Source organism: Euprymna scolopes, chromosome 3 (genome assembly GCF_053919585.1).
Source record: "Euprymna scolopes isolate OS-2025 chromosome 3, ASM5391958v1, whole genome shotgun sequence".
NCBI classification, from domain to species: Eukaryota; Metazoa; Mollusca; class Cephalopoda; order Sepiida; family Sepiolidae; genus Euprymna; species Euprymna scolopes.
In genome coordinates, this window is record NC_136484.1 from 123,249,828 (window position 1) to 123,276,420 (window position 26,593).

At 31.3% G+C, this 26,593-nt stretch overlaps 1 protein-coding gene across 2 annotated transcripts in view; it reads right to left on the reverse strand.

The window, feature by feature from the left end:
• Nucleotides 1-26,593, reverse strand: part of LOC145258248 (dolichyl-diphosphooligosaccharide--protein glycosyltransferase subunit TUSC3-like) — a 128,160-nt gene that overhangs the window by 16,216 nt on the left and 85,351 nt on the right. Inside the window, exon 8 of one of the 2 annotated variants that reach the window (XM_080116227.1) lies at nucleotides 25,252-25,315. The exons of the other annotated variant lie outside the window; for it this stretch is intronic. Within the exon in view, the coding sequence (XP_079972353.1) occupies nucleotides 25,252-25,315 (64 nt within the window). The remainder of the gene's footprint in view (nucleotides 1-25,251; nucleotides 25,316-26,593) is intronic. 2 annotated transcript variants of the gene reach the window in all.

The following is a 26,593-nucleotide window of genomic DNA, read 5'->3' on the forward strand; positions in this document are numbered from 1 at the left end:
ATTCATAAATAGAATCCCTGATAAAATTGTCTCTGAGATGGGCATATTTGCTGATGACATCACACTCTATAATAGGCATGAGGGGGAAATGAATGAACACATATCCAAGGTAATGGCGGAAACCCTAGAGGAAGACCTCCAGTCTGTAGTGGAATGGGGACAAAAATAGATGGTAACGTTCAATACTGCCAAGACTAAGTTTGTTTCCTTTAATAATTACAAGAAACCTTCTCAATCACAAATAGCTATGGCTATACATTACCTGAAAGTACTTTGCTCAAACTTCTCAGCTTAAGGTTCACAAGGAACAAGTTGGAACAGATACATCAAGGGCATTGTCAAGACTGCTGCAAGAAAGGTGGGCTCTCTCTACCATGCTAGAAAGTTACTTACATCTGAAAGAGTCACCATTCACCCATGTTTGTAATATTGTTGTCACATTTGGGCTGGTGAATCTGTTACTAGTCTGACTCCTGGACAGGGTTCAAAAGTGAGTTGCCAACCTAATAGGTCCCGAACTGTTATCTAAGCTTCAACTTTTGTCTCATCGACGAAATGTTTATCCCTCTGCCTGTTTTACAAGTATTTTAATGGTGGATGCTCCGACAAACTACAAACCTTTATCCTCTCTCAACGTAAATAAACCTGACAAGCAGCAAAGTTCCACCCAAACATAGTAGAGATCTCCAGATAGAAGAAAGCCTTCTACTCTAATAGTTTGCTCCCCAGAACTGCTAGACTTTGGAATTCCCTTCCAGCTTCTTGCTTCTCCAACTGTACTGACATGTAAAAGTTAAAGTGTAATGTAAACAGACATCTTGCTGCTCAACTCCCTATATAGTATCCCTGCAACTTATGTTCTTGATAGTAACCCCCTTCATCAAAGTGGCACTATGCCTTGTTTGGGGTGAAAATCTAATTTTAAAAAAAAAAAAGAAGAAAGAAAGAGGCCAACAAATTTCAGAATGTTAGTATGAAGTTTAATGCTCTTTCAGGTCCCACTTATAAGTTAAAAAAAAAAAATCATAAATACAACACCCTTATGATGATATGCATAGATGTGTGATCATTTCTACCAAATAAGTTTCCATGTCTTCCAGCCTAAAAGTAGTAAGCCAACAGAGAGAGGCGTATATCTCATTAATATAGATATATACCAATATCATCAGCTATATTAATAATAATACAAAGAAATATACACTTCGATAATAAATTAATGGTTTGTATAAGATTGTTGAGAAACAATGGATATCTTCAGTAAGGAGAGATTTATATGGGGATCGATAGCATGATTAATAATGAGTAAGATTTTATGTAAAGAAAGTTGTGTTTGAGAATTTAGAATTTCACTAAGAGATGTTTCAGCCCTTCATTTCCTTTAAAGATAACCAGAAGTAACTCAAAGACAAGGAAATAGATTTATAGATGAATTCATAAAGTTTGTTTTATGATAAAATAATTGTTGTCATGGGTGAACATGTTTCAGCTATTGTCCAAGAGAGAAATATCTAAACCATAAGGTCAACACTTAACCTACAAGTCTCAAGGTGACGTTATAAAAGCACATTTCTTAAATTTTTCTACTATCCAATACTAATACTATATTGCTTTAGTAGCCTCTAGATCCCTTACAATTATACAAATAAAATTCATTAAAACTTCTATTTAAAGAAATAGAGTATAGTTGTTCTTTGCATGTTTCTGGAAAATTCTATAGGTTATTAGAGCCGCAGTCTGATAGTTATATAAACAAAGTCTCTCTACAAACAAATCAATTGTCAACAGGGTCTTCTGCTAAGCTCTGAACATTTTTGGTTCATGAATATAAAAGGTTTGCATAACAGAATCTCTCCTAAAAGACTAAGATGACACTGGTCATAAGTCTTTTTCCTTGATTTTCAGTGAACAAATCTTATTTTATTATGAATTCAATCTTCCTTAAGAAGAATCAATTATATTTTGTCAGTTACCTGCTACTTTAAATTTACAAACTGTATATTTACTCTCTCTTCTTCCCTAATATGTAGAATAATGTTGGTGATGCTAACTTGTATGTATCCTAGCTGTAACTAAACCTGTATACTTAATCTTTTGTTTTAGAAAACATCTTGCACTGGATGTAAAATAAGAAACTTTGCAATTTTTTAATGCATGAGTAGATCAAATGCAAAGTCGGGTGCATTTAAGATGAAAATAGTATTAAGAAATATTATATAGAGAATTATAAAAGTACTAAGATCGCTAGCTATGGTATAGCTGGAAAAGTCTTCTCAATTATTAAATCATTTCTCTCTGATAGGTTCATAAGAGTAGTAGTTGAGGGGCAAAAATCAGAAGCTCACAGTATTAATGCCGGTGTCCCTCAGGGGTCCATCCTGGGCCCAACTCTTTTCCTGATCTACATTAATGATCTTCCAAATCACATCCTTACATCATTTGTAGACATTTATGCTGACGACACTACCATTTATGGTAGCACATCTAAGACAGTAAACGACCAAGTTCTCTCCAATTCTCTCTCCTCTGATCTTGAGCACGTAGTATAATGGGGTAAGGAGTGGCTGGTTACTTTTAATGCATCTAAAACCAAGCTTCTCTCTTTACATCATCAACATTCTGATCCACATCTGACATCAATTGAAATGAATGGCTCTCGTCTTCAGGAGGCCTCAAGTTTTGACAAGCTTCTGGACTTGACCATTACTCCTGATCTTAAATGGAACACGTACATCAAATCTGTTGCCAAGGCCGCTGGAAAAATGGTGGGATCTTTCTATCGATCTGGTAGATATCTCACTGCTGATGCTATTCTCTATCTATATAAGAGCCAGGTACGTCCAAGGATGGAATACTGTTGCCACATCTGGGCAGGAGCTGCTAGAAAGGACTTGTCCTGCCTTGATAGAGTTCAAAATAGACTTCGTAGCCTCGTAGGAGATGTCCTTTTCTCCTCCTTGCAACCTCTATCTCACAGAAGAGATGTTGCGAGTTTGTCTCTGATGTATCATTATTTTCATGGAAAGTGTTCGACTGAGCTTCAATCTATGGTCCCCCCTCGCAAAACTTTCACAAGAAACACTCGTCTAGCTGTAAACACTATCAATAATTCCCCCCACTCTTTATCTGTGCCTAAACCTAAACGTAGATTCCATGAACAAAGCTTCTTTCTTAGAACTGCACGCCTGTGGAATTGTCTTCCGTTTTCCTGCTTTCCAGCTAACTACAATATGGTTTTGTTCAAGTCTAACGTAAATAAGTTCTTGATGAGCCGTTCCATATAAGTTATCAAATTTACCAAATTTTCATTACTAATGATTACTATATTGTCCAATTTCTACTGTACAATCTTTAACCCTTATCCTTGAGTGGCCTCTGGGCCTTGATAATGTGGTGATGCCTATGTAAAAAAAAAAAAAAAGTACTAGGAGAAACAAAACTGTAACTCTCAAAAATTCTCAGAAACAATGAAAAGAATTTCCCCAAATTGCGTTGTTTTCTTTTTACTTCTTACCCACGACAATTCTTTAATTTCCAGTAATGACATTGATCGATGGTTTTTAAGTGCATGACATCCCACAGGAAGACAGACAATATTGATACGACATTGATTCACAGCATTAGGACATATGATTATTGTAAATAAAATAGAAGGATAAGGTGCATATTAAATTCCCTTTCTAAAAATATCAAGTTATTTTGGTAGGACTGGAGAAGCAGAATAAGGAGCCCAAGTTGATTCTGATAAATTAAAATGATATGTTTTCTTTTTTCTTTTAATCTAAATATGAATGGTTCTTATTAATGAGCAGCTAAAAAACAAATATGATAGATTTGGTCAGAGAGTGAAAGAGAGAGTGGTGGAGATTTTTATATAATGTAAAGAAGATTAAATGGATCCTGATAACATTGATCAAAGCAAGTGATGCATTCAAGAGAATTAATCAGTTGAAGAATCAGCAAATTGGTAAAGCAGTTAATTAAAATTCATTTCAGTTGACAGTTTTCTACTTAGAGAAAACTAATTGATTATCAAAACACAATCACTAACCTAATCAGCCAGCTTATACAGTAAAGGAAAAATGGACATATATCTTTTAGCAACTCCACAGCATTCTCTAGACACCTATTAGCTAAGTGGTAATGTACCAGATTGCACCAGGGAAATATATTGAGTGTTAGACCTCAATTTGTGGAACCAACCTAAAAACTGTGGAGAAATTCACTTACTTGGATAGTACACATAGACAATTAAGTTGACGGCAGAATAATCAAGATTAGAGCTGCCTTTGGATATTGCCAATCCACTGTGTGGGAATGTAGAGGAATTCATTTGTAAACCAAACTTTAGGTGTACAGAGCTGTGATTCTTATCATCCTTATGTATGCCTGTGAAACTTGAATTGTATATACTAGACACCTAAAGAAACTGAACCATTTTCACATGATCTGCCTCTGTAGATGGATGAAAATCAAGTGGCAATATACAAATACAGAGGTTTCAGCCTTGTTATGCTTCTCGTCAGCACACACCATGCTGCAATAGTGTCAGGTTCATAAAATGGGTCATATATGCTGCATGTCAAATTTACAGTGAGTTGTCCAAAGAAATAGGAACTATAGGAGGACAGTGAAAAAGAATCTAAGACAGCTTGAAGGCGTCCCTCAACCAGTTCATTTTGTATTCCAACTTGTGGAAAAACTTAGCCCAAAACATATGTTCCTGGCATACTACAAGCCACAAAGGAGCGACAATTGCTGAATCTGCATGCATTGAAGAACGTAAGAGGAAATATACTATTAGAAAAGACAGAGCAGTCAGCACATCTGCTACATAATCATCTCACAGGTGTCTTACATGCAAGATATATTTTAGAGCTCAGATCAGATTGATGAGCCATTGTTAGACCCACAGAACAACTGAGCAACACGGTCATCTTCGCAAGCAATGGACAAACATCATCATTATTCGTTAAATACTACCTAGGCTCACCACATGATATTATCAGCCATTTCTTTTGACAGAAATCATAACATTTTGGTTTAATCCTAAGTAAACCCGGTAAGTTATCAACAAAATTTGTAAATGGAGTTTCTGCTTACAAACAGTTGACACTCAAGAGAAGACAAAAGGTTATCATAGCTCTAAACAACTATGGTTGCTCAGAATACAAAACAACATTAGATTCTACATAAGATGATCACCAACACTGACTCTATTGTATCCAAGAGCTACACACATCAACCAAGGTTGGGCAGATCTTTTCATCCACAAATAAGTTGGATAACACAAAGGCAAGTAGATAAAGGTTACAACTCAGTTTTGTGCATTAACTAAAATCTTGTTTTTATCATTATTTCTGTGAACATTGTTCATCTTATTATTGTGTTATGCCAGCGGTAACAGTAATAAAATGCTAACAGTATATATTTAGAGATTAGTGTAGAGATTCCAAACATGGATTGAATGTATTAAATTTGCCCTCAAACGAAATAAATTTGTTTACCCTGAATTTGTAGATTATCTTTTTCTTTTCTTCTTTATCTCAATTTTACTTGAATCATCTAAACTGAATTTGTTTTGTTAAATTTAAAAACATTTTTTTTTTCTTTCTATTATTTTGAACAGAGTGATTCGTTTTACACTTGTTGACCAAATTAAATCTTTACAAATTTTAAGATTACATGTTTGAGGGATTTGTGTAATCATTTGCCAAATGGATTTAATTTGCTCTCAGACCAAATGTGTTTAGTGTTCATTTTTACATTTTGGTGTCATTTTTTTTTCTCTTTAATATTGAAACAGTTTTTCCAAATCAAATTTTTTTTATTAATTAGAACAGAGATTCCAAACATGAATTTGTTTGACTTGAGAGGTAAATTTTTTATTCTAATTTTGTATATTTGCTTTAATTCTAATTTTAAATCATTTAAAACAGATTTATTTTGTTAAATATGAAAAGTTTTTTTTTTTAATATCTGTGTTTTATATGCTGGCATGTGTTAGATGGCTTTTAGAAATTGACTCCTAAACTAACCTGTTTTGACTAGGTAGTTAGCTTTCTTAAATCCATCCATATAACTTTCTCCCATGTTTTGCTTAGCTTTGTCCTACCAACAACTCACCCTGCTACCTCAACTGTTCTATATCTAATAACCCTAGCACTCTGATCCATTCTTTTAATGTGATCAGACCAACAAAGTCTCCTGTTCTGCATGCCCTGTATTGTCCAAATGTAATCTTTCTCTGCTGTCAGTAGATCTAAGCCCATCTTTACATCTATCATATCATTTACATGCCATACCTCTCTGTATAACAAGCACTATATAATAATGAAATGTCTTTTAAAGTAAATTTGTCCTCAACATATTTGTAGACAAATTGATTCTGATATTCAAATATCTGTATCATTTTTTGGTCATAATTACGTGAAATAACATTTCAATTGAAAATAATTGTCAAGCAAAAGAAGTAAAATATAATATTTTACATTTTATCTATCTACTCTCTCTTCCTCTCTCCAACTATTTTTTACTGTCATCTAGCATCTTACTTTGCCAAGCAACAATAATAACCATATTATTGGGACTCTTCAGACTACTGTTCTCTTCACAATGTTTCAGTCACTGTAACCTTTGACCATCTTCAGGTGTGTCTTGGTGAATTCTGGAATATTTTTGCAAACTCTGAAATTTGGACGGAATTTTGAATGAAGCCCTTTATTTACTTCGTAGGGGTAGCATGCTCTCGTTCCATCAGACATGACTGGATAGAAGTTGTAAGTAATCTGCAATTGTATTTTTCAATCACCCACACTGAGAATTGAGCCTTCAACCTTCAGGAGAATATAACTTTTACAATTGATTTTTCCAAGTACTCTAACCATTTACAGGCATGCTGTATATATGACGAAGAATCCAAATAATACGAATAACCAATCCTTATCTCAAAAATTCAAAAACATAAAAATAACATTTTCTTTTACTCATCTCTTTCCTTGGGATTATACTCCTCTCCTTCTTTCGCAAATTTCTCCAAAACCATTTCCACCTACCTTAACCGATTCTTCATAAAAAGACTATTTTCTTAAGGACAATTTCATACATGATTTCATATTATTTTCATCCATTTAAACCGCCATAATATTGTTATTTTTTAGTACATCTTTGTACCCTCTCTCCATACAAGGATACAAACAGAATCTGAATGAATTATTAATTAAAAGTTTGATAAACATCAATGAAGCAGGTGTTCCATTCAAAGACTAAATTAGTGTAGACAAAGAATAGTGTAAAAGACCTTCAAAAAGACAAACGATGCTAGCATTGTTATGTATTAAGCTCAAATAAATAAACACTGAATAATTAATTGGATTTACAATTCAGAATAATTGGCCAAACATCTGTCACATATAGCCTCCCACATCTAAAAGTCTTGGACAGATGGCATAAAAGACTTGTATAAAAGATGATGCCATAACTAACTTGAGCACCAATTTTGTGGGGATGAAGTAAATGAAGGTCTACTTAAAATAATTAGGTAAATACAATTTAAGAGGTTTGAGTATAAATAAATATCAACATGCGTATTAATCCCTGAAAAATTATGTTATCTAATGATTGCTTATAGTTTAAATTTGCAAATCCGTTTCTTAAATTTCCTCTTTATAAGCTTTGAGATACTAAAAGAATCTAAGTTATTATCATGTCAGATTTTTAATGTTGGACCTAAATAGTAGTGCATCTGATAAATCAATGTTTTATTTAGACTATCCAGTTAATTATATCATTTATCAGTTTGTTTTTTACTATTTAAAATTTAAATTCCAATCAATTTAATTAATTACACTATATCTGACTCAACGTCTGGGTGAGGCCCCGTGTTTTGACAAGCTTCTGGGTTTGACCTTTACTCCTGATCTGAAATGGAACACGTACATCAAGTCTGTTGCCAAGGTCGCAGGAAAGATGGTGGGATCCTTCTACCGCTCCAGAAGATATCTCACTACTGATGCAATTCTCTATCTATATAAAAGCCAAGTACGGCCAAGGATGGAATACTGTTGCCATATCTGGGCAGGAGCTGCCAAAAACAGCCTATCATGCCTTGACAGAGTACAAAATAGACTTCGTGGTTTAGTGGGGGATGCCCTTTTCTCTACCCTGCAACCCCTCTCCCACAGAAGAGACGTTGCGAGCCTATCCTTGTTTTATCGTTATTTTCATGGCAGGTGCTCGTCTGAACTCCAATCTCTGGTCCCCCCTCGCCAAACTTTCACGAAAATCACCCGTCTAGCTGAATCCACTGTGAAAAATTTCCCCCACTCTATATCTGTGCCTAAATCAAAACGTGGATTTCATGAGCAAAGCTTCTTTCTTAGAACTGCACGCCTGTGGAACTCTGTCCCGTCTGCCTGCTTCCCTCCGGACTACAACTTGGATGTCTTTAAGTCTAATGTTAACAAATTCCTTATGAACCGCCCCCCCTAATTAAACACTTCATAAAATCTCCTCACTAACGTGATGTACTTGCAATAACCCTTATCCCTGAGTGGCTTCCGGGCCTTGATAAGTGGTGATCACTGTGTAAAAAAAAAAAAAAAAAAAAAAAAAAACATTTCCCTCAGTAAGATACAAACAGATACATACACCAGTAACTTGTTTCAAATAAACAAAATTGCAAATGGCTACCCTAATTGTAATTAAAAGTAGATAGTTTTTATCATATGGTCATTTTCCCTAAAATTATCCTAAATAAATGTTTTGCTCTCTAAAATAGAGTTTGTTCTGTAGCTGGCCAATTATTCTGATTTGTTAAAATATACAACTTCTTAGCTAACTAAATATTTCATGTGTTTGGGGGGGGGGGGGATTCAGGAAAGAGAGAGAGAAATTAGTTTTGTCCCCTTATCTTTTTCTATTCTTTCCCTTTCAATTTTTCTTTGCTCTCATTTCAAAGGCCAGCTTACATTCTTTCAGTTAAAAATAACGTTCAAAATGGAATTACACAAAGAATTCCAAATTTTATTTAAATCATTCTTTTATATTAACATTTTTAGTTAAAAATAACATGTCCGAACATAATTGAAGATGTTTAATATATTTATAAATAATATTGTGTTCAAAACAAATGAAAGGTCAGATCAGGTCAGCTAGATTTAAATAAAAAAAATGAAACAATTCAATCTGTGGAATAATAATTAAAAGGCAGTCAACTAGCGTTTATGCAATGTTCATGACTGCTGTTCATTTGAACACTCTAGATTGTCTAATGATATATTCACCTGAATTTAGCATAAGTAAGAGTTTAGCAAATGGAGCAAAAGGTTGCTTTGTGGCTGGGTTAGAATTTCATGACCGGCAGGAATTATCACCTCCCTACACTGACGATTGCATAAGCATAAAACAGTAGTGTTTCTAGTTATAAAAATAATTACTTAATCATATATATATATATATGTGAGAGAGAGAACTCAGCATATTTGCAAACTACTTCCCTACTACTTTTAGGCTACAAGACAAGAGAACTTTAAATTTTGTAGGAATAATTATCTGTGCATATCATAATTTTTCGTTCTCTTATAAAAGAAACAGGTCATGAAACTTTGCTGCAACTTTCCTTATCTCTGACTTTTCATATTTTAACAATCATTTTAAATCATACAAAATTATAAGTCTTTTTCAAACTTTCTAATGGGTTTCAAATAAATAAATAACACATAACTTCAATTATATAAAGTATATCTTCAAAGGTTTTAAGATAGCAATGTTTTGGGAAATCCAAATTCTAAAAGCTGGAGCACATTTTGAAAGCTAAACTTAAATAAAGAGAAATTTACAGTTTCTTCTAAACCCATAACTTCAGTTATCTATGATCTATTTTTCAGTTATCATTTTGATTGATTTGGAGAGTTTGAAGATCAGATTTCTTTCCTGTTATACAAAACCAGTTACAGCCTCAATATTCCAATCAGTAATCAATATAATAAACGGTTTGGTTGTTTTGCAGCATATCAACTGTTTTTAGCTTATTTGATGCTGGATCCAGTTATTTTAGTAAAAGTTTTACGTTTCACATTCTTAATATCTTCAAATATTTCTTGTAAATTTGGTTTGGTTTTATTTTAATTAGTTTTATAACATTGCTATTTTTCATGGCAAATTAATTTTCTTTCAGTTATGTTTTAATAGTAATTTTAATAAAAGTTATTTTGCTAAGGGTTACTTGGCATTGCCTGGGGAAAAAGTGTAACAACTTCTATTCCTCTTTCCCCCCCCCTCCTCCTTCTTCGCTCAACCACTAATATGCACAACCCACTAGAGTCGGCATAATAACTAAAAAAAAATCATAGTTACTTTCCTTAAGTAAGTGACTAGAAAACATACATGATAACATTAAAAGGTGTGTACATTTTGATAAGATTAAATGACATAAATGGCAATTCAATCCCCCAAACATGTTTTCCTTTAAATGTTAGATATTATACATCCGGGGTTACATCAATTAAAAACGTACTAACTTTTGGGGGGGAGTGGAGGGGGGGAAATTTTCAATTTTTAGCTGAACATGCAGATAGTTGTCCTTCATATAATATTTATGGACTCATTTGTTATGTAGGCATATATTATGCAAAGAAATTTTCTGCAAATAATAGATTCTATATGACATATATAGATGAGGCACTGACAGGCACTACCACTTTGGATCAGTGAATATGACAATAATCTTTACTGCTATTTTATTTTATTTTTTTGTATTGATATTCATATTAAAAACCCTTTCTATTTATTTAAAAAGAAAATACAACTTTGTTAAATATGGGTCGTGGAATTGCATTCATTAGCAAAAGATTTAGCTAATTTGCATATTCTTTTAAACATTCATTTTACCTAATTCCCTATTAATTTTTTTCGTTTTTCTTATGAGGTGATCATCTTTAGTTAACTATTACGTGTAATTATATGCATGCACATATTCTATATAATTTATACTTTCATAATATTTTCTTAAAAGGTTATAGTAAACACAAACCTCTTTTATGTATGTGCATATATATTTGTTTAAAAAACTTTGCCTATTAAACTCCTGTAAGTTTTTGGTCTACAGACATGAAACTTAATATATAGGGTATTCGAACCCATGCAAAACTTTATATTTGGGTTTTAGCCAGGGGAAATCGGTGCAAAAGTGTGAAAATTAAAAAAAACGAATTTGCCAGGTGAAGGTTGAATGACGGCATTACAAATATGCATGCGTAACGTAATAGCTATTGGTTCATGTTTTAATTTTTAGCCTTGCAACAAACATGTCTTCATAGTTCAGGCATTAACATCAAAGAAAAAAGTAAATTGTAAGCTAAACGTTTTGGTTTCGATTCTCAGTGATGGCACACAATTCTTTTTTTTTTTTTTTAACTTACTTATTATTATATATTGGGTTTAATATAATAAATATGAAATCTGCATTAATCAAAATATCATATTTAAGCGTATTTTATGACCAGGCAATTCTGGGCGGCCTGCTAGTGTGTGTGTGTGTGTGTGTGTGTGTATATATATAGGTTAATTATTTACTGAAAACATACTCGGTTTGTATATACCAATCATCATTCTCAAAGTTTTTTTATAATGAAAAATATTTTTTATAGATTTTTTAAATTTAGAAAAAAGTCCAATCTCCATGAATGCCTTTTTATTGGGTTTCAGAGCATACATAGTGTAGCATAATTCTTCAAGTTCCAAATATCAAGTTTTCTCAGTTGATCATTTATTACTTTTCATAATATTGTAATGAATATCTTTTGAAAAGATATTCATTACAATATTATTTCGTATTATGATTAACAAGTCTGCAAAACTGTTATAGCTGCATATTTAGACACATACTCTTCAGGTGTTTACTTTAAAAATTTACAAAAACACTATTTTAACATTAAATATAAAATCTGCATTAATCAAAATATCATATTTAAGCATATTTTCCGACCAAGCAATGCCAGGTAGCCTGCTAGTAGTAACTAAAAGATGACTAGACATTCCCTCAAAACTCTCAAATTGGGCACCACCACTGGATGTAGCTTAAAGTAGTACCCAGGATAGAATTGGGACAGACAGAGTTTGAGCAGTTGATTAATAAAAACTATTTTTTTCTCTCTCTAAATCCAAAGGGAGGAAAGATTGAGAAAGATGGATTTTAGAGTAGATGTGAGCCAAACACCTTGCCCAAGAGTGTCTGATGTAATAATAAAATGAAGATATATGTTTCTGGTTGCTTGTAAGTACAGTTCTTTAACAAAAAAAAAAAAAAAGCTAGCATTTTTGAGATTATAATTATATAAATCAGCATAGACCATTATTTTTGCTTGTGGAAATTACTTTACTGAAATTAACTTAAAATAATAATAATTAGGTTTATATTTGATATTTTATTTTCTAAAATATAAAACAAGTTACTGGTTTTAAGTTTAATTACTTTACTGTCGAGAAGAGAATTAAATTGAAATTTTTAATGGAATTTTTGAATATGAAACTTCATTTTTTCATTTTATATCTCTCCTCACATTGAAAATTTATTGATAAGATAAAAAATAAAGAAAACTATAACATACAATCTCTTTTTATTGGGGAGTGAAATAACTGTTGCTAACGTACTACAGCTTAGGTGTTTGGACAATGTTTAAACATTGTAATTTCGCAGCAGCTACATAGTGTCACCTAGGCTGTTGAGTTTCAATCTTGGCTTGGGGTAGTTGCTAGTCTAGCCACACTGATGAGTTGTGATATAGTGAAACAGTACTGTATGTGGATGACTATATATACATATATATTCTGTGCGATTGTAGGTACATTATACACAATGAAATAAAATTTTAGATAATCCACTGAAAATAATAAAACAAATGAATAGAGCTGTGAAAACACTATCAAAATGAACTCAATAGATATAAAAATATGCAGAGTTAATAAATAGGCAAACGTTTACTATGCAGACTTCAGACAAGAATGTAATTTGAAGATCCTTGTTTGCTGAAATTTGGTTAGTAAACCAAAGTAGCAGAGTCAGAAAGTATAAGGTCTGAATACAACTCTATAATTTTCCAATATTCATACTGTTGGTTCTTCAAAATTAAAAAATCCAATTCCTAACCTTATAATGAGTCAGACTCTCACTTCTTCCAAAATCTCTGACTACTAAAAAAAAAAAAAAAAAAAAAAAAAAAAAAAAAAAGTAGCCCTGTACTAAACTAACTAATGTTTTGTAAAATGCTGCTTTATTAATATCTAGTTATGATCATATGATGATTAATGTACAAACTGTAGGTTTGATGAGAGGTTCAAGTTCCATTAGAATTATCATTTGCACTGATGCCCTTGCAAAGGCTAACAATCCACTTCACTTAGCCAAGTGAAATAATAGGGTAGACTAGACTGATATATAAATGGTTTTTAAGAATACTATTTAAACTATATATCAGTTAAATATAATTATGATTTAATAACAGTGTCCGTTTTGTTTACACATTAATGTACAAATATTTGAAAGATTTCACATTTATTCAGATAGACTGTCATCATAGGAAAAACAACTTATTCTCTCTCTCTCTATATATATATATATATACCCACTCTGTTATATCTTAAACATCAAGCTTCTCATTAAAAAAAGATTGGTATACATAAAGAATAAAAACATATACACAAAAGCATACATTTTCGTAAGCCTATATACATATTAATTATTTATAGCTTCCTTTTGATTGAGCCCTTTAAGAAAAATTAAATAAACTATTTAATCTAAGCTGAATGAAAGTTCCTGTCAATGTGATTTGTCAAACACTATTAAGATGGTTAATATGTTATCTGCTTGAAAAGACATAAATAGGGTTTAATTCTTTTTTTTACTGCATCGCTATTGAAATTGGTCTCATTGATTGGCATGTTTGAACTCGAGTTAAAAGGTCACTCACCTTCTGGGTTCGAATCATACAAACAGCTGAGCAGACGATTCCACAAAGATGAAACAAATATATATAGGGATAATATTTAAAAACATTAATAAATAATTATGTTTAAAATATAATTATCCATGGACATGCATCTCATTCTTATGACTCATCATCATCATCGAACATAGCTTCGAAACTGAGATACCAAAGACCTAAGTCTGACACTACTACTGAACCGAAGTGCAAGGAATGTATTACTTTTTTATGAACATGGTTTTGTTTTGTTTTTTTCTGTGATACTTTAAACATATTGAACTATTTGTAGAGAAAATCATTTTACTTCAATGCTTGATGGGAATAATTTGCAATGCTGTCATATACTGAACAAACTATAATAACCCAGATGTATCTCATCATTTTACAACTCATCAACATGGATGAACCTAGTGAGATTTCAAAATATTCAAATTTCTTCCATGAATACGTATGTATTTAGAGGCGAAATATTAACATTTTACACTAACAAATGAACCTTTTTTTATTTTTTTGACTAAGTTAATCTTTTTGTTACAGGTTTTAAAAAGTGTTGTTTGTGAAATAATTATGTAAGAACGATACGAGAATGAAGGGGAATGCTTAACAAATTTATTCAACAATTTACAAGTGAGATTATAATAGATGAGCCACTGAATGTGCAATGATCAAAATCTCTGATAGGGAGCTGTGTGTGTGTGGGGGGGGGGTCATCTTCAAGGTGCCATGGTGTTAAACTCCTACCTCCTACTACATCTAAGAGCAATCATTCCCTTGTCAGTCCAAGGAAAGTAACTATTTTTTAGGCTGATCCTAACACTTCATACACTACAGAGAATTTACATTTAATTTTATCAATTCAAATAGTATATAGAAACATTATAGCTTAATTTGAAATACTGAGGATCAAAACAAGAGTCAGTTATTGAAGTGATGTGGAGAAACATAGGACAATATGAAAATGAACTTTGATGAAAAATCTTAGGTCAACAATATTTATAAATATATTTACAACTTAAAGAATAATTTGCTTTTATAATGAGGACATTAATTGAATCCGCTATGAGATACATATCCATTGATATCAGCACTCTGAAATTGCTCTTCTCAAAATATCTGAGGCAAGCGAGACAAGAGTCAGTTACTTTAAATTATTTTTTTTACAAGATGGTCACCACTTATCAAGGCTTGGAAGCCAGTCAGGGATAAGGGTTATTGCAAGTACAGTATGTTAGTGTGGAGATTTAAATTTGTTTATGTTGGACTTGAAGACATCCAGGTTGTAGTCAGGTGGGAAGCAGGCAGACGGAACAGAGTTCCATAAGCATGCAGTTCTAAGAAAGGAGCATTGTTCATGGAATCTACATTTTGATTTAGGCACAGATAAAGAGTGGGGAAAATTTTTGACAGTGGATTCAGCTAGACAGGTGTTTTTCGTAAAAGATTGGTGAGGGGGGACCAGAGATTAGAGTTCAGACGAGCACCTGCCATGGAAATAACGATAAAATGCAAAAACATTTTCATCTTTCTTGAATTTAATGAATCTGTTTTCATCTAATAATTTTAATTTTAGTTTAGACAAGAACCTCAACTGAAACAGGTGGGAAACAGACAAAATGAATGGCACAAAAAATTGTTCACAGAAATGTATAAATACTAAAAAATACTATACTTTAGATCATTATATCTCTGAAAATATATTCCAATTGTTTAAAAGAAAATATTAGATTTTAAAAAGTAGTTTATAAACAAGATTCAGCAACATTTTATTTTTAAGATACTAATTCAATAATATATATATATATATATATATATAATCTAGAAGACTGACACATTTTTCTAGGATGACAGGCCAGATCTTCTAAATCCAGGATGACCAGATTGATGAAACCCGGGTATTCCTAACAAATATTGTAATGTATAGTATTTAAATAAAGTAATTCATATCAGCTCTTGTAGAACCTTCATAAAACACTTTAATGGGTTTTTTTTTAAACTATCATGTGAATCTATATATCTATAAAAGCAAAATTGTCTCTGCATATGTCTGTGTGTATACATTTCCCTACCAAAGTATTCTGTCAATTTTCGGTCTACAGATTTGAGATTTGACATAAAGGGTATTGAGATTTGGGAAAATCTTTTTAATTGGTTTTCGGTCAGAAATTTGACTGCCAAGGGATCAAAGTTTAACGACTCAACCTTTGAAAACTCAACCAAACTCTAAACAAACTCTACTAAAAATTTCGCTGCCAAAAGGTCAAAGTTTAAAGAGTTGACTTTTGCAGATTCTATTAAACTCCTCCGCCAATTTTGGATCTAAACACTTGAAATTTTAGATGTAGATAACTTGGATATGGATCAAACTTTTTATTTGAGACAATAAATGTTAAGGGGGTCAAAATTGGGGTCAAAGTTTTTTTTTTAAAATTACCTCTGCGGTCTGTACCAAATTACTAAGACAATTTCCGGTCTAAACATTTGAAATTTTATATAAAGGATATTCACACATAGGGCAAGTTATGAACAGTACATAGGGCCCAAGCAAAGCTGAGCTGAACTGCTAGTATGTATGTATGTATATATATATATATATATATATACTAGCAGAGAGATTTGACATTGCCCAGGATTGAATGAGGATCAATGAATGTTCCACACATCCAATACTTTTCTTGTCATCAAAATTGGTGAAATCAACCAGTTTTTCAATAAAATCAATTGATTGCCTGCTCTAGTTGTGGACCCATTGCTGTGCACCTGGAAGAAGCCTCACATGGCTCCCCATACTGATAGTTCACAATACATTGTAGTCTACATTACTCTGTAGATTTTTATATAAAGAATTAAAGTTTAAACTGCAAAAATTAAATAGCATGATTCAAATGTGTTCTAAACAGAAACATTTATTTTGAATGCATCCTTGTCTTATCAAAGGACCTACTGTTGATTTTATTGCCCTTCTGCTTGTGTGGTGATAAAACCTTTCAACTGCATTTATGATGTTAGACTGTATAAGAGTGTAACTAGTAAAAATCGGACTGTTCCTCCTTCAATTAGACTTTGTTAGTTATTAATTTCTGGTACAAAACTTATCTAAGAACGCTCCCAGACACACAAAGGATATTTGTGTCAAATTTTAACAAATTTGGCCCAGAGTTTCAGAGTCCACAGAGAATGAGCTCACACACACACACACACACACACACACACACACACAAAATACCTTTTATACATAAGTAGATAAACTAAATGCAAGTTAATTAATGTTTCCTTATACACTTTATATAACACAAAATAAATGCTAAAATATACTTTAGTTCTGGGATTGAGTTATGTTTGAAAAAAATTTGTTTTAATTGTTCTAATTAGTCATAATCTATCATTGATTGTACAAGTCACCCTTCTTTCTCTTAACTATCTGTATTTCTCTTACCCTGCCATTCTTACTATGTTGATTCACCCACTCTAATATTTCTTAGTGTTGTTTTGAGTATTTAGAAAAAAAACTTTTTAGCATAGCCATCTAATTAACAGACAAGTCTGCACACATTACAAACACCTTTGTAAATTAGATGGCAAAATAATCGCTTTACATCTATATAAAAATAAAGAATAATATTCATGTAATAGAATAAAAATAAATATTTATTTTTAGTTATGCAAGAAAAATGTCTTAACAGATATGAATGAAATCAAAGAATTAAATGGTAGTGGCTATGACTCAAACGGGCATGCCTATTAAGTGTGTGTACCATCTACATTCCGATAGAATAAGCAATATGCATATATGGAGAACAAGTCATGGCTTCCATTTTCAGTCTTGTGCAACAATGGATACGCCCTGTAAGAGTGCCCGAGTCGGCACTGCTTAATTCAAATGAAGGAGAAATCAAGAATGACCAGAAACAATGCCGAAATTAGCAGAGAGCATATACAGCACTTGGTATTCTCAAATAATCCCCCACTTAGTACTGACCAAGTTCAACGTTGTTTAACTAATGGGAACTGATGTATCAACATGATTATGACGTATATTGGAAAACAAGTGCATGCATGCAAACAACCAAAATAAACAAACTGATAGGATCACACACACACACACACAATGCAAAATACACATATACACAACAAATAAATATAGAGAACAAATATATACATACTCCTGATAAAACCTATGACCACACATATGCTCAGACACATACATAAAATATACCAAGAAAAACTATACTTTCCTACATACACATTACAAGAAGTACAAACACATTCACAAGACAAACAAAACACAAAAATACTTACAAATATATAAAACACTCAGAAAACAAAATAAATTCACACAAAAAATATAAACAGAGAAGAAAGACAAACCACTAATAAATGAATAGAGCCATAAATACTCATAAAAACTAATGACTTTATGACTGTTCTCATGAAAACTTAGCTAATAATAAGGCCTTTCATTTTGAAATATAAGTGAGAATTTTTTGTTTTGTAGTTGCAATAAACAACTAAATTTGGTGAGTAAATAGTTCAATTTGATACATTTGACATTGGTAGGAAAATATAATACCCATTATTATAAATACCACGGTTGCTTACTAATGTTTTTCTTTTTCTTCTTACTGTAAAAATAATTGTCAGCTAAATATCCTTCAATTAAATAAAACAAATGTCACTTAAGTTGAGCCACAGAATTTTATTATATGATGGTTTATTTGATTTGGGAACAGTCCATATTGTAATATCGAAACTTATAACAAGCAACAGCTAATCAACAATTACTTTTATAGCATTTCATCTTTAGATGAAAGAGTTTAGTTTTTAATTGGTGTGGAATGGGTCAGAGGTAAACAAAATTAAAAATGTTTGCAAAAGCATCAAAACAAAGCATCAGAAAAATAATTTCAGACAAAAAAATATCATGCATAAAACAAAAATTCACTGAAACTTTGCAAATATAAAAAATAAAATCATTTTTTTGGCAGACATATTGACATCCCCTTTCTATAAAATGTTTGTTATTTAATATTTTTTAAACATTTTCAAATTATAAACTTATTTTTCTACATCAGCTTGTTCAATTTTTAGCTGGGTGTTCCATTCCATATGTAATTTTAACATAAAATGATTTGCTTAAAGTTAAATGTTTATTTAATTTTTGGAATTAAATCTTCTAAATCAATTGAAAGCAAAAAATTAAAAATATGATTAACAACTTGGCAAACGTCTTCTAATTGGACCCAGTTCAATGTAAATTGATCTTGCTTGAAAATTTAAAATTGAAACATTTTTAAACTAGATATTTTGGCTAAAAAAATTACCAAGAAAAGGAGTGATGGAGAATTTTATGAAAAACTTCCATAAAAAATATCCTGTTATGAATTTTAAAAGGTCTATTTTTTCATATAATCTAAAAATATAGTGTTAAATCTATTGCATTCCAAGAAAATGAAAAGCATAATTCAGTGACAAAAATAGAGATAGTGGGATATGTATTGTCTACATCTGCCATTTTTTTTTTCATGCACTTAAATAACGGTTTCATTTTTTTTATGTATCATATATAATTTTATATATTATATATTATTCCTTGCAAGATTTGTTTAAATTGTTTATTCTTGTTTGAAAAAAAAATCTAAACAAAAAATAACCAAAGATTCAATTCACAAACCAACAGGTTTTGGCTGGATCTAATGGAAAGATTCCAGAAACTAATCTTACATCTTAAAATGGACTTTTTCTTTGAATATTAAAAAGAAAACAATTGCTGTAATAAAACTTCAAAAATATGTCATTAGTTTTGATTTCTTATATCTTATTTAAACCACATTGCAGCAAAACTTATTCAGTCAACCTCAAATCAGATTTGGCCTTAAAAGTGGCTAAGGCAACATTTTTTATTGTTTTGGTTTTTTTTTTCCTCAATCAAGCTCTCTAGATATAGCAATAAGATAAAAAAAAAATCATGCAATGTTAGGTTTTCTTATATATGTAGATATCTTTCCAGTTTAATTATTTCTACATTTGACTTCTTCAAAAACAAGAATAAATGTAAAAATAAACATATATGCTAGATTTTAATCAAATGTTGCTGTGTGTGTATGTGTGTAAGTAAGATAATTCACAGCTCTTTATAAATAGAGCTCTTTAGGCAGCCAATAATGCATAAATATATACATAAGCAATAATAGAATTTCTATTTCTTCATTAAGGACCGATAACCTTGGGTTAAGAAACCTTGACTGCTGATAAAGTAGTTGGATTCTGAATTTCAGCTTAAAGTACTCATTTGCTTTGCCGCAGATTGTCTATAAATGAATGAATATATAATCAGCGCAGTGAAAATTTTATTAGTCATATTCCTATTACAGTTTCAAAATGTATAAGAATTTCCAGCCCATTGAGCTGTAAAATAGGGCCCATCCTTAGTCAAGCAAAACTAATTATGAATTATAGAGAATATGCAAATTTTTATAAAGATACAGTGACTGACTATCCTTAAAAAAAACAGGGAATATATGAGGGGGGGGGGGCTAAGTATGAGAGCATGAAGATAAAAAAGAATGATTAAAACGTATAGGAAGTTTATAAATGGTAATAGTTAAGGGGGAAATAATAAAACATAAGTTAAATTTGTTAAGGCAAGAATTTAAGAAAAGTGATATAATGGACAGATTTTTAACTAGGATAATAATAAGATAAAGGTCAAAAATTCAAAAAATAGCACAAATAAGTGTGTACGTGCCTGGAATGTACTGATCTGGAGTAGAAGAGAACATGGCAGTAAAAAGATTGTTACACTTTGTTCTGTTTGGGGCACATGTGTAAAATTACACACATGCATGTACACACACACACACACACAGACACCTACATTTTTATATGCACGCACATATTTAGTCTTATCAGGTTCCACTAATATTACTATGTTTTTCAAATCTAATGGCATGTTTTGTTTTAGTGTGATTGTCCTTTTTGATTAGAGTCAACACATCCTGAAAATTTCAGATCTGATATTTAGGCAAGTGTCTGTTGAAATATTAGCTGTTAAGATTTTAATTGCTTTCAGTAATACACAAGCTATATGTCTTTCCAACTACATAAAATATTTTGGTCATTCAAATTTCAGGCGTGCTAAGAGAGTGCTGTTGTTGTGCTTTTTTTTTTTCTAAACATTCGCAAGATGCATTGTGAACATGAAGACATTGTTTAAAGCACCCTTGTTTCATTTCAATATATTTCTCACTAGTTGGGTTCATTATTGTATAATTTTAAACTTGCAAACAAAAGATTAGAGATAGCACTTTCCCTCGAGAGGACACTTGTCTCTGAATCTGCAGGAAAATATGGGTATTACTGGGAGTTTAAGTTTGACAGTGATTTTAGTTTAACAGAATTTCTATTAATTTATAGAGCCCTACACTGTAGTGAGGGAGTGTTTGTATATAACAGTTTTAAAAATAATTTGCCTACATTAAGTGAAAATGGCCTTTCTTCTTATTTGTTCTAAGACACTCGGTAGGTATATAGTAATCTATACTTTGAATAAACTTTCATGGAGTGCTTTGTTGTAGTAAGGAGCAATCTGTTTTAAAATATCTAAGCTTGATATTCTGTGGCTAACTGAAAAAATGCATTAAATACCATCAAGACACTGCTTACACTTTGACTTCAACAGAACACTTAAAACTTAACTGGATAAAAATGCAACAATAAGGTAATTGTTGCCATGGGCAATAGAATTACGCAGCTCAAAATCACTGGACATTTTATCTGACTTCCCTTTTCTCTTCAGCACAACTCTCAAGTCAGCGAATTTTAGACATTAAATGATCTTGGTCAAATACAGATAATTTATCAGTTCATCTTTTTCTCATCGAGGTGCATCTGCTAATTCCAATTAATTAACTAGTCGCTCAGCTTCTCATAAGCTACGAGTTCAATCCTCACTGGTAATCTATTTCAGCATAGCCTTGATTTTTAAACTACATGCTAGACAATGCTGAATCCTTTTATGATAGAGATAAGGCAAGTTGGGGCCACTTCCACTGTTTGATCATGCCTCAGGCTCATCACATCGGCCACATTAACATTAAGTATGAAACTTTTAAATAAATGACACAGTTCTATATTAATGTTTTTTGTTTCTTATTTAGTTTATGTTAAGGTTTGTTAGATCTAGATTTACAACAAGAAAGTTAACTTTAGACAGATTAGTATTTATTGAGATTTTAAATCCTAATTGATGCAAATATATGATGAATTGTCTGTCGAGTTTATCTAAAGTATTTTAATTATAATTTCAGAAAAGGCAGAGCCAATCGTCACAGTATAATCCAAAAAATGTAATCTGGTAATCTATTCCTTATTGAGTTTACAATAAATAATCTGAGTAAGTTGCTGGTTTGGTTGTTTTTGTTTTATGGCATATCAACCTTTTTCAGGTTATTTAATGCCAAATCCAGTGATTTTGAAAAAATAAAATTTTTAATAGAATTTTTTTTTTTCAAGTCGGTTTCTGTTTAACCTATAGTTGGGACCCTAACAGATACTACCACTCCGGGTCAGAGAGGACCTGGGAGCAATGGCAATTAAAGGGTAGCTCCGCAGTCCTCAAAGCCCGCAAGCTGGGGCCTTACCATCGGATATAGTTTAGGGTCATATCCGGGACCGAGTAACTTGCACATATTGGCACTATCATATTATCCCATCATGTTATTAAACAAATGTTCAGAGTTTGATTTCTTTTCCCAAGTTTTGCTGTTGTAAAATAGAAGTGTTTTTCTGGCGTGCATTACAATTTCTATAAATAAGCAGATGTTTAGTATAGGTTTCAGCAAATAAGGACATCTATAAGTAAACAATTTTGAAGTTAAAACTTTACAATGCATTGATTGCTTCCATTACTCTACATGAAAGAAAAACATTAACTATATTGGCAGAGCATGAGAGAAAACAATGTTTTTGAAACTGAATATTTAAGAATTATTCTTGGAGTAATTTTACAAAATAGAAATGCAGATTCTTAAAACAAGTTTAATATTAACAGATCCATCAACATTATTCAGAAAAAAAAAAAAAAAACATGGTTTAGATATTTTTTGGGCTACCAGCCTCCAGCTATGTAAAGAAATTATATCAAGATTTCATTGAAGAAGGATAAAGTGGATGACCACCAAAGAAATGTACTGACCAGATAAGGTTTGAGACTGGTAGGTCGCTCCTGACAATTGAATAACTGGTTCAAAATTGTGATAAATGGTAGAATTTTGTTCTCAAAACAAAGCTGAAGTATGCACATAAGTAAATTAACAAAGGAAAAATAAAGATATGTTTAAAAGGAAAAAATAAACGGATATGCTTAAAAGTTTCTTTGGACAGGAATGTGAATAATTCTGAATCAAGTTGAAATTGAGATAACTTTCTTGACCTGAAGGGGTCACGTGTGTGTAGTAAGGGTCGTGCAAAAGAAAAACAACTTTTTTCATCAACAACTGCAGTTTAAACTAAGAAAATCAAAATTAAGAGAAAGACACTTAGTGTGCATGTGTGAGAAAGAACACAGGAAGTCACTTTGGTGAAACAAAAGTCATCTAACTCTCCTACCCCCTTCATAAATTATTTGAAGTTTTAGCTTTCACAGCAAAATTAATATTTTCAGAGAGAACTATCATGAGAAAAAAAAGGAAAGAAGAAGAAAGATGGAGAGAGGAAGAAAGTAAATTCTAGCATAAGAGTGACAAACAAAAATAACTAAATAGGAAGGTTCTCGTGATAGGAAAAAGATCTTTTTTGCCAATTTAATAAGAATTAAAAAAAAAAAAAAAAAAAAAAAAAAAGTTTTATCCAAAAAGCAGACACCTAACATACAAGGGAACTTCTCATGATTTAAGTGGAAATCTTGTTTTTTTTTTCTGCTTAAAAAAAGTGAAATTTCACTAAATAGCAGAGATTTCACATCCCTGTTTTGACTATAAACAACACAACAAAATCTAAAGCACCTATCTAGCAGAATGGTAACTGAAAAATCTTACTTCAAATCCCTTCCATCGTACATGATTACACCAATCAATTCAAGATCTAGGTGAATCAAGGATCAAGCCCTGCTGATTATATTCAAGTAACCTCATGCATACAGTAATTCATGTCTATTGTTATCAGCATTTAAACCCACATGAGTTTAAAGTTATTTTAAACATCTTCCATTTGATAAAGAGATCTTACCTAGAAATATATTATAGAATACAGTTACAAACATTAAATCACTGTGTAAAAGACATTATTTGAATTCTTCAGACCACTGTTCTCATCTTGAGTGTTATTGCACAATGTTTTCATCGATATAATCTCTGCAATGATCCATGACGCAGTGAATAGAGTACTTAGTGAAACTCACTTATAAAAGTTACATTCCTGGAGATTTAAGGTTCAATCCTCATTGCAGACAAACCAAAAATATAATTCTAAATTACTTAGAAATTCTACCAAGTCATGGATGACAGAACAAGAGCATGCTACTCCTGTAGATTAAATGAAGGGTTCTGTTCGAAATCCTGTGCAGATTCCAGAGTTCGACAGAAAGATTCCCAAATTCAACAAGATACATACAAAGAAGGTCAAAGATTACATCAACCGAAACATTGTGAAAATAACACTCAAGATGAGAACAATAGTTTGAAGAATCCAAGTAATATGAATAATCAATCCTCATCTCAAAAATTCAGGACCATAACTGTAAAAGAGTTGTGACTTGATTAAAATGTACTAAAAGTAAAAAAAGAAAAAATCTTTGTTTTCATTCGCCTCAACATCTGCACATTTTTACTTCTTGCATTATGACCGCATTCTACAGCACCTCTCTCTTTAAACTGCTTGAAGCAAACTACATCACTTTATTAAATCATAACTATACTTAACCTTAAAGGTATATTGTTGCCAAATGTTATGTAAAATACTACTAACATGAAACAAAGGGACTTTAGCAGAGATGATACAATTTGCTTTTTAGGTTTAGTCATACAGGAATGAAGTTCATTTATTTTTTCAGTCATGAATAAACACATTCTGAATATAAGAGCATGCACAATGGCACAAGTTAGAGGACGGTGGTGTCATTTTACAAGAAATAAAGAAATAGCAGAAGAAAAAGAAATATATATACATATATGCATGCACACACATATATACAAACATACTAATAGATATGTGTACAATGCATATAATGTCAATGTAAGTAAATGTATATGTGTAGTTTGGCAGGTAAAAAAAAGGATACAGAGACTCATGACTAAGTACGTCTCCACTACAAACTGTCCCTGACTGCTACCATGGATATAACTCTGCAATGTAAAAACATGACTCAATAGTAAAGTTAAATAATACCAAGTTCATGCCTTCAAATGCTGAATCCGTCATGTTGAAGAATATAAATATTGTGTAGCTTGAATGATTTAATTTTTAAGAAAAATCTTATTTTGCACTATGAAGATTCATACAAATAATGTTACTTATGACACGTCTCAGAAAATCAGTGATAGAATCAAATATAGTTTTATATTACAATAAAAAAAATTCTAAATTATTAAAGAAAAGATAAAGACTAATAATTGTAATTTTTAATTGTGTGTTTACAATTCTAAAATAGTATTTGGAAAGTATTTAGACTATTCAATGGATCTTTACATCTTTGTTTTTTATAGGTTTTCTAAAAATTAAAGCTTATAGAATTACTTCCCTTGGTATAAATGTTTGGTTCAATTTATAACTATATACTTGCACTAAAATAGATAGGTTTAAACATTTTATTTTTTCCATTTAAAAAGAAAATTAAATATGTATTATATTGCAATAAAGAACCTCTAACTTACAGAAGGAAATATAAAAAAGTACAAAGCCTAATAAGTTCCAGATTCTAATACTCAATGTGTTTACAATTCTGAAACAATATTTAAAGTGTTTAGCAAATTTGATGAAAGATAGGAAAACAAAGAAATTCTTGATCATTTTTTTCAACAGGTTTTATAGAAATTAAGACTAATAGTATTATTTTTCCTAAGCATAATTTCTTTTTCAATTTTGCTTGACTTTTCAATTTATATGACTATATGCTTGCACAAAAATAGAAGTATCTTTTTCACATTTAAAAGAAAAGAAAATCTGACATTCGTATAAATGCCAATAACTAAATAGAGAAAAAAAATGTTATTTTGAGGGATTTTTTTAATATTAAAACCATGTAAAAAAACTTGAAATATCTTAAATTGTTATTAAAAAATAACGAAATCAAGATGTTTTCAAATATTTTTTACAGCATTTTATGAATTTTATACAGAATTTATACAAATGCTTGGAAAAACTAAAAAAAAAATACAAAAAAGTGTATTTACTTTAAATCTTCTCACATATAAGAACCGTTCTCAGATTATATTCAAATTTAAAACATTAAACTGCCAACACTAAATGTAAAAATTTTAGAAGTAAGGAGGAGGCAATGTAAATGCTGACACCTTTATAAGATTATAAATAGGTTTATATAACAATGTAACATCAAGTAACGAGAAAACATTAAATTCAAGTTACAAATAAACTATTTGTGTAAACAAACTAAGATGATCATG